At 46.5% G+C, this 13,009-nt stretch overlaps 1 protein-coding gene across 1 annotated transcript; it reads left to right on the forward strand.

The window, feature by feature from the left end:
- Window positions 1-45: 45 nt before the first annotated feature.
- On the forward strand, window positions 46-2,314 carry GPR27 (G protein-coupled receptor 27). The gene has a single exon (XM_057366404.1). It carries the CDS (start codon window positions 103-105, stop codon window positions 1,243-1,245), a length of 1,143 nt encoding a protein of 380 aa, XP_057222387.1. The 5' UTR covers window positions 46-102; the 3' UTR covers window positions 1,246-2,314.
- Window positions 2,315-13,009: the final 10,695 nt, after the last annotated feature.

The following is a 13,009-nucleotide window of genomic DNA, read 5'->3' on the forward strand; positions in this document are numbered from 1 at the left end:
CCGGCGCGCTGCCGCGGCGCTGAGCCCCCGGCCTGAGCCCCCGGCCCTGCCCGCGCCGAGAAGGAGGAGGAGGAGAGGAGGAGGAGGAGGAGGAAGGACCCGATGGCGAACAGCAGCGAGCTGGGGAGCAGCAGCAGCCCGCACCTGCCYAGCGCCGGCGGCCTGCTGAGCGCCTCCGGGCTGAAGCTCGCCACGCTGGGGCTGATCCTCTGCGTCAGCCTGGCCGGCAACGTGCTCTTCGCCTGGCTCATCCTCAAGGACCGGCACCTGCACCGCGCGCCCTACTACCTGCTGCTGGACCTCTGCCTGGCCGACGGGCTCCGCTCGCTCGCCTGCTTCCCCTTCGTCATGCTGTCGGTGCGCAGCGGGGCCGCCTGGCCCCACGGGCCCCTCAGCTGCAAGGTGCTGGCCTTCCTGGCCGTGCTCTTCTGCTTCCACGCCGCCTTCCTGCTCTTCTGCGTGGGGGTCACGCGTTACATGGCCATCGCCCACCACCGCTTCTACGCCAAGCGCATGACGGGCTGGACCTGCCTGGCTGTGGTGTGCATGGTGTGGACCCTCTCCATGGCCATGGCCTTTCCCCCCGTCTTTGACGTGGGCACCTACAAGTTCATCCGGGAGGAGGAACAGTGCATCTTCGAGCACCGCTACGTCAAGGCCAACGACACGCTGGGCTTCATGCTCATGCTGGCGGCYGTCATCGCCGCCACCCACCTGGTCTACATCAAGCTGCTCTTCTTCATCCACGGCCACCGTAAGATGAAGCCGGCCCAGCTGGTACCGGCCATCAGCCAGAACTGGACCTTCCACGGGCCGGGAGCCACCGGCCAAGCGGCTGCGAACTGGACGGCTGGCTTTGGCAGGGGGCCCACGCCRCCCACCCTCGTGGGCATAAGGCAGGCTACCCACAGCCAGATCAAGAGGCTGCTGGTGCTGGAGGAGTTTAAGATGGAGAAAAGGCTCTGCAAGATGTTCTACATGATCACCTTGCTCTTCCTGCTGCTCTGGTCCCCCTACATTGTGGCCTGCTACCTGCGGGTGTTCATTAAGGCCAGCTCCATCCCCCAGGTGTACCTGACCACCTCCGTCTGGATGACRTTTGCCCAGGCAGGGGTCAACCCGATCCTCTGCTTCATCTTCAACAAGGAGCTCAGGGTCTGTCTCCGAGCCCACTTCCCATGCTGCCAAAGCATCCAGAGCACCCAGGGCACCATCCTTTGCGATCTCAAGAGCTTTGGGATGTAGGGGAGCTTTTCTCTTTCTAGAAAAGAAAGATGGATATAAACTTCCATRTTTCTGCATATGATCTCAAGAGAGTGTGACCTGTGGGGGACATACTAAACCACCACCCAGCACCCAAACCTTAGGCTGTAAGAAGCTATTTTATTTATTTTTCTATATTTTGCGTATGCTCTCTTCAGAACATAACAGGTTGCTGTCTATGGGAACAGGTACTTGAGCAGAACACCCCCAAACCTTAGGCAGTAAGAAGCTGTTTTTTTTCTTTGTGATTGTGTGGTTTTTAAAAACAAAAACAGGGCTCCGAGTTTCTGGTCTTGCTTCTAACGTTTCTAAACATGATTCCAACAGATACGGATTAAGGCCATGACATTTTTTTTGTTTCCCTATTCCTGTCTGTTTTGATAAAGGCTTAACAATTTTACTCATGTAATATTTGATAAGGGCCAAGACAATTTTATACTAAAGTTATTTTTGATGACCTCAAGAGGTGTTGTTTTATTATTATTTGATTTTAAGTGAAGAACATGAAGAGGACGTTCCTAATGTGGTCAGAAGTCAGTTTTGGTGGGAGCTGTTGGGTTCATTCATTCTCAAATGGTTTGAGTATTTGAAGCAGTTAGTTATAACTTTTGCTTGACATGCAAACAGTGTAGAACTAATTTCAATTTTTCTTGTTGCACTATTCATTTGGTAATATTTCAGAACTATTTGTGAAACGTGATTTTAAAATACCAACTTTAAAAATAAGCAACTATAGCAGTTTTTAAAACCTAGATTGAAATTCATATTTTACTGCCTTTATAGGAAGTTATCTACAAACCTGGGTAATACTTGTACATTTTGACTGTTTTCTTTAATAAAATATTGAAAACCTTTACTGTATGTAATTGTTTCAGAATGGCAGCATTCTGCTTTGCTGACAAATAACTTGTGTACGTGGAAGGTTGTATGTCTTGTGTCTGAGTAGATTTCACAGCTAAGGTTATTATGGACAAGCACAATCCTTATTTGCTGTTAGATCTCAATTTAGGTGTTTATACCAATAAAAGTGACTAAAGCTATTTTTTAAGAAGACTTAAATTCATGATGGGCAACAGGTTTAAATAGCACAATTCTTTGTGTCTGCTGAAACCAAATTTCTGTTGTAGCTAATTGCTCCTCTGTTAATGATAGGAAAGAGTGTGTAATTGTGGATGGCGAATTTTAGTTGGCAAGCAGTTTCTTAACAGTGTGGCTTGGTCAATACCATACTCATTTACAAACCATATTCTTAATGGGAAGCTTACATTTGTTAAGCATGGCATTTGAACCTGCTCTGTTGTTCTGCARAAACTTCTCTGAAAGTACTTTAACCTGATGGCAGAATCCTGGCACGAGTTCTTAGCTGTGTCAGAGGAAGCTGTCCCTGAGGTGCTTCCCTTTCTTATGGATCATCTAACATTTAACAAACATGTGCTGGAGCAAGTCTCACACAAAATAGCAGGGATATAATCTCAGTGTATGTGAAGAAGTCTGCATCTGCTGAGTATTTCTGTACAGAGTAGTCCAAAATTGGTGGACATAAACTCAGAAACAGTCATCCTGTGACTGTGAAGAGAGCACAAAAGAGGCATGGCAGATCAGAAGAGGGCAAAGGCGGCAGCTTCAGCTGGAGGCAGGGAATGAGATGAGGTGGGGCTTCTGGTTTGGTTTAAGTCCTGTTTTCCACCTCCAACTCGGATTTGAACACCAGAAAGACAGCATTTGCTGCAGTGCATAAGGAGAAGGTTGCAATTTGAGGTTTTGGTAGAGTTGCAGAAGAAGGTGGAACTGTACCAGTGTTGCCAGTACTGGGCTAAGAAATATGACCATGGATGTGGTATCTTAAAAACAGAGATTTAATGATCATTTCTAAAGTTGCTTGAAAATGTACTTGGGTGCAGAAGGAAATCTGTCCCATACTTCAGATCACAGCAGCAGATGGTTATCAGGGCCCATTTTCAAGCTGGAATATCAGATGGTAGCTTAGTGAGTCTTGGAGAGTAATGGGGTAGAGTTGAGCTACAAAGACTGGGGCAAGGTGTGGGTGCTGGTGCTGGGAATTGTGTGCCAAGTATACTTTACACCCCGGGTTTACTTTTAGGTCTTTTCTGCACCGTTCCAGCTTTGGAATTTTTCTCATATCTCATCTTTCCCTAAGAAGCTGCCTACATAGGTGGGGCCTAGAACTGTGATCTGTAACTCAGATCTTGCCATATTTTTCTTAATCCCGCTGGTAGTCAAGCCAATATTTTCCTTCTCTTTACTCTATTAAAAATGCCTGATATTTTGGCATCCTCTCTTCCAGGCTATAAGTAGTATGGTTATGATCCTATTTAAACCACAGGGATGGGAAAATAGTTATTTTAAAACCTCCTTAAAATCTGCAAGGACCAGATTTTTCACTTCTAGARAAATTGAGCACAAGTTGTAGAGTCAGTCGTATATGCGGGGGATGAAAACTCACCTTTGGGTGACCTGATAGTTTTATTTAGACTTGGCTTATCAAGCAGTGCTGCTGTATTGAATGCCATCCTCTGCAGAGGCATCCCCCAGTTCAGTGATGCCCTCAYGAGATGGGTGATTTGGTTCTTATCTGGTGAAGATAACAGGTGCTTTTCTGTCACCCATCAGTGGCAGCCAGACCCAGCCTTGCTACAGCACAAGCAGACCAAAAAACAAAAAACAAAACCAAAAAAAAAAAATAATATCTGTATACCATGCCTTTTGCTTGCACATAGCTTCCAGGGCTGTCTCAGGGCTTCTGATATACTCTGAGGGCAAAATCAGTGCTGTTTGAAGTTAATGTTTGAAGTTAATTTTATACTTTAGGTACTTGTAATGTCAGTCAGATTATGATCCTGGCTGTGGTAGTACAAAATAGAGGGAACTCCAGTAGCTTTAATTCAGGGTTTAGATGGGTGTTGTACAATAGGGCTTAATTCCAAAAGATGTGAAACTAAACATCAAGGACATGGCAGAAAATTAAAGAGTACTCGGTGCCAACGCACCAACAAACACCACTTTGCTGGCTGAGAGTGCACCAAGAAAGCAGGGAAAACCAAAAGGGCTGGAGAAACACCAGAGGATAAATATTCCTTCTGAAATCTGAGAAAATATAAGAAAGTTGCAAAAAAAAAAAAAAAAGCACTTCCAAAGCATGGCATTATTAACATGTTCTCATAGCAGCCTTTAGTCTGCATATGGGGAAAGTGGGTCACAGAGATTAAATGCTTTGACCAAGATCAGAGAAGGGGTGTCGGGGAGGATGAAAACCTGCTCTGGATTAAAAAAACAAAAAGAGAGAAATAATGTTGGAGAGAATGGAACGAGCACAAAGAGACAGGGTTGCCGCTGTTGGGACTGTGAGGTGTGGCTGTAAATCTTCCATCCTGCAAAAACTGGAGTGCTTTTGGTCTCATTCAGAAGTGCCAATGCGTGATACTCAGAGCTGGGTGTTAATAACTACCCCCATGTGAGAAGCTATTGCTGTTCATACAAGGCCTGGCCTCACCTGCAAAAGCCCAGATGGTTTGAACCCCTCTCCCCATCCCCACTGACCAGAACACGAAGTACTGGGAAGGTTTCGGGGGCTGCACAGTGCTGGGGCTCCTCCAGCTCTTCCATCGACCTGTGCTTGACCAGAATGTACAGTCAGTCTTCTCTCTACCCCTCCAGGCAGCTGCATGACAGTTTCCCATATTCTGGGCACCACAAGTGCTGAGTACCACAGGAAATACCAATATCATCTCCCCCAGAGATTCTTCACAGTCTGGCTCAGAGGTCACAGCACGCTGCTTCTGCATATCTGTGGTGAGGGATTGCAGTTGTGCTGAGAGCTGCTCTGGAAAAATCTTGATKGCTGTGGCATCTTCACTCACCAGGTATTTAACACATTCCTTGCAAATGTTTCCAGTCCAAATCTAGAAGTCAGTGGAGGTTTTCAGTATAGACTTAAATGTCAGGCCATCTTGAAAAATAACACTGGTCTGAAATCCCAGTTAGAAGCTAAAATGATCTCTGATTTACAGCACTCAGTGCCTGCAGTACTCTGGGGTGCTTGTAGCTCTGCTGTTAGATTTAGAAAGAGTTTGCCAGGAAAGGAGCTGAAATATTTGGCCTCAGTCAAATTATCTTGTTGGGTAAAGATCTCATTCAGTGTTCATGCTCGAGGTGGAGGATGAGCAGGGGATGCATAGCCTGCAATCTGTCAATATTTGCTTTTCCAGTACCAGGTCTGCACAGAGGAGGCAAAKCTGCCTCCCAAACTGGTGTGAAGCCAGTAGCCTCGAGGAAAAGGGCAGGAATTTGGCTTAGTCTGATAGCAACAGTTCTTTCCTGAGGCTCTACCTGGATGTGGTACAGCTACATCTTCAGAAGGCTGCTCTGCCATATGCTGTGGGRCTGCCCTGGGACACATTGTGCGGAGCTCAGACGAGAGCAAAGCTGGCATTTTCCCTCTCTTCCCAGAAAAGGATGCRTGGAGTTTGGCTGGACCTCTGCCACTCACCCCACATGGTTAAGCACAGTCACCTTGCTCTTTGGAGGCACCTGCACTTGCTCAGAATTGCCAACAAACCACCCTGAGGGAAGCAGCTCCAGACAGAGTAACAGACACACATTGGCAGAACTCAATGCTAAATATCACTTCATTAGCTTAGGCTGCAGATTGGATCATTCCACACAGTATCAGAATACCCCAGAAACCTTATTAGATAGTTATGCTGCAAATCAAAAAATTATTAGAAAAAGGCAGGGGGGCTGTTTTCTAATAGAGGTTTCCTRAAGTCATCATTTTTAGCACAGCTTCCTTTGTAGTTGTTCAAAACACTGCACAGGCTATTATTAACTCTATTGTGATGGGAGCCAGGAAGCATTTCCCATGCTATGGTGTTCTTATGCTTCARAATATTAAAAATTATATGACATGTTGAAGAAATGCAGCCATCCAAGGAAGACCATCAGTGAAGACGGTCTCCTAAAAGCTGGTGCCGAATTGTGCTGGGTTTGGGCTGTGCCTTTGGATACCTTACCCCAAACCTCCTTTTATGCTGGTGACATCTGTGGGGTAAATCCTTACTCATCCATCAGTTGTAGAACTGGTGACCAGGAGCTGATTTTCCAGGTTGATATCTGTGGGACTCTCACTTTCCCTAAAGCTGCTGATGCTGAGCATCTCCAAGCCTGTTTTCACTTGGTCCAAGTCATTAACAGCCCCACACCTCGATGCTTTACCCCAAGAATGAGTTGTTATTCCTGCTCACCTTGGTAAGGCACAGAACCGCTGATGGCAGGAGCATTATCACGGGTGAACAATCGCTGACTACACAAGCTTTCATCACTTTAAAGTCGAGCTCAGCCTTTCATGCGAGCTGTTGCATTTCTGTATTTCCATTCATGTTTAATGACCTCAGTGCTTGCACTCTGTCTTTGATCTCGAGTCATGCATGGCTGTACTGTGGATGTATTTATCAGAAGGCCACTKTCTTCAGCGCCACATTTTTCACGTCTGCCGTGACCAGGTTGATAGCGCAGAGCACTTTGTGTGGGAGGCTTTCAAGTTCAAAGCTAGTCTTGCAAGGGCACAGGGAAGCTGTGAAGTCACAGCTAATTTTAGGCATTCATAGAGTAGGCAGAAATCAAGAGATTGCCCCGTGGAGAGAAAGCCCCTCTTAAAGTTTCTGAACGTTATTTACCGGTATGTCATTAAAAGAATAATCCTGTATTTGTGTGAGGATGATTAACCATTGGAACAAATCATCCAGAGAAAAAAAATGGATCCTCCATCTGTGAGACGTGCAGTGTGAGCCTGCGCGCCTGCCCACGGCACACCTGCCCGGAGCTTCTGCCTGCCCTGCCAGGGTTCCTATGCTGGGCTCTGGGGCTCAAACTCAGCTCAAAGGCAAGAAAAAGGAATCAGAAACACCAGTAAACAGCACCAGAACCCTCTCTGTCTCAGGGTGATTCACTCCTTTTGCTAAACTGTTTAACAACACCCATTTTATCATAGCATATAAACAGCAGTGCTCGCTTCTCTCGGAAATTTTAGCAGAGGTAGAGCTAAAATGGCTTTGTCATTAAAGAGGGAAACACAGGAAGATTCAGAGGAAGGGCTGAAGTCTGGGTGCTTTCTGACAGCGAGAGAAAGAGGAATGATTTAGTGGAATATTACCTCACTGCATCGAACCAYTCAATCTGTCCCCATCTGTCACTGAGCACTTGCAGGAGGGTGATGGAAAGGAAACYGTTGAGTAGCTTGATAGTCGAGTAAATCAGCTGGGCTTTTTCCTTTCCTTTTCCTTTCCCCCCTCATTAGGCGTTGCACGCTCATGCTGCACAGCAGATCCCTCGGTGTGCTGTGCCAAGGGCCAGGGGACAGTCCCCTGGGTGCCACAGGGCTGCAGTGGCCCTGGGGCAGAAAGACCAGCCCTGGGTGCCCACAGGACCCCGGGAGATGGTTCAGCAGAGCCCCGGGAGACATCTGGGTGTGGAGGAAGGCGGATGGAGAGGCAATCTGTTCAGCCAGGCTGCAGTGTGACTCCAGGGGGAGAACACGGGCACCCGAGCCAAGGAACCAGCGGCGTCACAGGCAGAGGTAGAGTGGAGTCATGGTGTGAAAGTGAGGAGGGACATCCTTGGGCTGAGCATCACCAAAGTTATGGCAGGGTGATGAGGGGGGCTGCAGAAACCACAGAGCTGCCAGTGGGGACAGAGGGCTCAAGGATGATTTTCCTCCCCAACAGATCCTAAACTCTTCAGCAAACAGACTTCTTCTTACTCTCTATTTGTGCAATATTTGAGCCTAAGTGGTGATGTAAACCAAATCAACATAGTTGAAGGCTCTGTTGCAATGTGTGAAAGGTTTGTTAGCAACTTTGGGGAGTTTAATGAAAGGGTGGGGAGGGAGCTGGGATTATGATTCCACCACAGTCAGGAAATTTTGCTGTTGGATTTGAAGGGATGGGGGACCTTTCTGTCAAGGTTGCATCCATGTGAGAAAAGAAACKGGGAAGGAAAAAATTTAAAACCTTCTAATTTGACAAGATGTGGTGAAATTTTTGAAAAGAGCGAGAATGTTGGCAGCTGCCTCACCAGTTGCATTTCCCTGAACTGGCAGGTCCCATGGAAGAGGTCAGAGGTGTGATCTGCTGCCTAGGCTCCCATGTAGCCTGGAGGAGTAAAAAAAAAGGTGAATTCTGCCCCCCCTGGAATTGATATCAGCTTTGCTGGTTTGCAAACTCCTTGCAGCAAGAGCCACATATTCCCGTTCGCAGTGAAAGACCCCACAAATCCCTGTGTGAAATGGCATGAGTGCACTCACACGTGCAAGAGAAAAAGTAAATAAAGAAGGCTGGAACCAGGCCATATTTTCAGCCTGCTTCTGCACTGCTTTACTGCCTTGGGATTTACAAAGCCACATTGCACTTAAAAGCAGATTTAATCTTTTCCRTTTGTTGCGATGCTGTGGCTGAGGCACGGCCCTGGAGTTTGGGAGACCAGGTGGAATTCCAGAAAGAGATGCAGTGCCCAAGCAGGGCAGTGCAGAGCTCCACAGGGCTCCATCCTTCCTGTGCCATGTGCAGCATTGCATCCCAGGACAGCTCAGACTGCAGCTGCAGGTACATGCTGAGCTTTATATGCTCTGTGAGATTTGGGAATTTCTGGGGACAGAGACATGCCTGTAACACACTGATATCTGGTGCCATGTAAAATGGAGCATCAGTCTGGAGTGCTCTGGGCATTCCTGACGCACAAACAAACATGCACAGAATTCCTCAGGTAAACTGGGTTTTGCAGAGACTTTCTGTCATTTGGACATCGTGCCTGTCTTCATTTTCCACCCCACTGAGCTGCTCACACTCAGATTTTTGGGAACCCCTGCCACAGGGGTGTTTACAGGTGTGCCCTGTGRTTATATTCCTCATTCCTCCTGCCCTGCACAGTTTGCTGTCACCCTGCATTGCACTCCTTGTCACAAAACAAGCTGCCATCCATCCTCCCTTCAGTGCACCAGGATTATTCAGCTTCAGCCCTCCACATGCAGCCTTTCCCAGCCCTGGGCAGAGTGACCCAAAGGCCACCACCATCCTCCAAGACACATTTCATATGGATGAACCTGTCCTGCCACATCCCTGGAGTGTGTCCCACTGCACTGGGCTGGGTCTTCCTGCATCCCAAACTCTCCTTGAGAAGCCACAGGTGATTTGCTGATGTGCATCAAACTCATCTCCATTCTTGTGCTCAGAATTATTGATTAATCTAACGACTCTACCCCTGCTGGTTTGCCATTTCATATCTATSTAACAGAGAAAGGCACATTGATTTTGCTGTTATCAAAATCCCCTTGCATTTGCAGTCTATTCTCTTCCTGCAATTTTCTAATTCCTTCTGGAAAACACGTTACACATTGTCAAGATCAAATTCCTGAGACATCTTGTTTAAATCAAGGGATTCTTAGCACCTTCTGTTTCTTTTGAATATCCATCTGTGCAGAAACAACAAATCTCAGAGYTGCTGGGGCAGGGGGAGGCACTGGCAAGGACCTCATTCTGGGCTCACACTTGCTGGTGCCATCCTTTGGTGGCTTCTGCTGATGAGGACAATTAGGAAAGGCTTGACAAGGAATGTCATATCATCTTCAAACACACCAGAACTCTGGGCTTACAACAAGATTAATGTTTYCCACCCCCCCTACCAAGAATAATAATTTTCTTACCTTAACAGGTTCTCCACAGAAGTATGTGTTATTCCTTTTTATCTTCTCAAACACCCTAATAATCTTCAACCAATTAAATGTCCCTTCAGTTACTACTTCTGTAAAACCATGGTTTGGTTAGAGTGAGCCCTGTTTCTTCTGGAAGGACCCATTTAGRTCTCAGTCCCCCTTGCCACACAACCAGAATAATTTACTTTTGCGTCACCTCCTCCCTCAAAGACTTGTAACATTATTTTTTTTTTCAGGTGGCAGAATTTCCCAGGGGTGAATTGTGGGCAGGAGGATGCAGATGAAGCTGAGTTTGAGCTGGGCTTTGTGGTGCTCAGCCTTCCCTGCAGTCCCCCAGGCTCCCAGATGTGTGCTGGCTCAGCCAGCTGTGCACCCCCAAACACTTTGCTTCACCTTTCCTAATGAACATGCCTAATTAAGGCAGCAACTCATTATAGATGGTGGTGCCCTTTCCTGCAAGGGCTTTGTGCTAACCCAAAATCTGGTAATGAACGTGGAAACTCCTCCAGTGTGGTGGGATATCAACATTATTCTATAGTGTATCTATAATATCAATATTCATATAATATTAAAAATTAATGCACACGTTTCTTTTAATAATTAATGAAATTACTGCAATATTAATAAAGTTAAAACACACGTTGGCACAGATCTCCTAAGTGGAGTGAATAAAGGGAAGTGTTTAAACCAGCCTCTCTCCTCACAAGYTGTGTGTACTGGGGAATGAGGCTTTTTCCGTGCACCAAGGAGGTTCCAGGGCTGCACAAATTCTGTTCTATTTTCTCATCTGATTTCTCCTGCAAAAGCCTTCCCTTCCTCCAAGGCAGGTGAAGAAGCTGTCCTTGGCCTGAGATAATTTCCAGGGTGATTCTGGGGCGAATCGAGCAGCACAGGGAACTGCAGAAAACTTTTTGTGGCAGGGTTGGCTTGAGGCTGGCCACCTTTTCTGTGGGTCATCCTGATCCTGAGTCATTTTCTGTGCTCCTCGAGACAAAAGCTGGCTCCAGGGAATAGCAGAGGGGAATGCATGGCCATTCACATTTGGAAATACTTCTTGTGGTCACTGGTTTGCCTATTATCACTGTGAAGCAAAAGTAAAGGGTGCCCTCCTGGCCCCTTCCACTGCAGAAAGAAATTAAAGGGACTTTGCAGGTGTACTTGGGAGAGGAAATCTCCCCTAGGATGAGRGAAAAGATAATTGATTAGGGCAGAGTTTAGGAAATAATGGGGATGCAAAAGCTTAATCTTCCTTCCAGAACGATTCTCTCAAATCAACTAACCTCCATTGCGAGTGTCARTTAATGGAAATTAAATTACTAAAAGGGGAATCGTAATAATTATTGCCAAGTGAATAGAGTGGGGATGTAGGACAGAGAATTTTTGCCTTTGTCTSCTACATCAGCAGGGAAGGTGTGGAGAAGCCCCTCAAGGACAAGTACAGGATAATTCTCTCAAAGCTGCACCATCCAAATACCCTGTCCAGGAGTGTCTGCAGGACATGAGAACCTCCAGCTGCTGGAGGTGGTGTGAACTTTGAACTCTTGTAATTGGGGCTGTTCTCATTACCCAGATAAATGCTTAATCCCGCAAGTTAATTGGCACAAATTACAACTGTGAAGTTGCTCTGCTCTTGCCTGATAAACTCTCCCAGGATTTCRGTTTGGCAGGTCTGAGGCAGTCCTTAGATATAATTGTCCACTCATTTGCAATGATGCAAACCAGGGTTGCTGCCTTCAGTGGAGTCACTGGTGAATTATGCCAGCAGGAGATGAGGAGCAGGGCTGCTGTTTCCTGCTATGGTTCATTTCTTGTGCTCTGATTTAAAAAAAAATGGAGCAAGAGATGAGGCATGGGCACGTTTGGACTGCTCCTATTTTTTCTTCTTGATTCTGTGTAAATTGAAGTTCATGGTATTGAGCTTATTTTATAGTGACAGACATGGACAGAAAACCAATCCCCAAACTCCCAGGGTGTTCCTTCTCTGCAAAACCAAATTTTGTGGGTGCACACAGTGTTGGGAGAGCCCCCCTATTTAGTGACAGTGTCAGGATCAGGTTTGGGGTTTGGTTTTGAAATCCAGGTTGTGGGAATTTCTGCAGTGCTTACATGTCCCTGCACTGGCATGGGAATGCCTTGGTCTTTCAGCAGCCCTCTGGATTAGTGCTGAGTCCCTCTGAGACTTCAGATCTGACACAGGCACTTCTTACCAGATGTAAAATCACCCTTTTAGTGTCACCCCACTCCTTTTTCTTTCCGTCACCACTTGCACAGCTTCACCACTGCAAAGGGGGAGACAAAATACAGAAGCACTGGGATGGGTACCCTGGGGCTGGGCTGCCCTGGGCAGGAGGATGAAATCTCTCTCACTCAAGACTTTTCTTTTCCTACCATGTGCAGGATCCATGAGGATCTGGCAATAGCTCATCCTCTGTTTTCTGTGTCCTCAGGGAGGTTGTGGARCCCAGCAGAAGGCACCTGGTAAACTCACAGGGATGTTTCTCCTCTAACTAACACAGGTCTGGCCTTGATACAGCACACTCCCTTCTCCAACCTCCCCCATCTCCACCAGCAGCAAAGCACTGATTGTTGAAAGATGAATGACTTCACTTTTCCAGTTCCAGCATATGTTTGCATGTCTGAGAGCAAGAAACGTGTGAATCTCACACAAACTATTGGAATTCCAGCTCTGGGGACTGACAAGTAAATATGAAGTCACACAGTATTTCATAGAAAACCCACAAATCTTCTGTTTGCTGGGCTAAAGTTGATCCTTTGAGGCACRTGCCAAGAAAAACCTCTCATATTATTTACACCAAGATTCCTCCAGATTCTGAGACTGCAGYTTGATTGAGGGGTTTGTGCCTTGTAAACTCCAAGTTTCCCAAGCAGCAGCCAAAGGCACATAATAATCTTTTGCTAAGCTATCCATAAGGAGCTCTGCTAGCTTGGGGGAATAGAGTGTGGGATAACAGATTACACTGAATAAAAATGAGAAACCACAATGACAAAATAATGTTATAATAT

Source organism: Malurus melanocephalus, unplaced genomic scaffold (genome assembly GCF_030028575.1).
Source record: "Malurus melanocephalus ecotype Western Australia unplaced genomic scaffold, MMel_1.1 scaffold_64, whole genome shotgun sequence".
Classification (NCBI taxonomy): Eukaryota; Metazoa; Chordata; class Aves; order Passeriformes; family Maluridae; genus Malurus; species Malurus melanocephalus.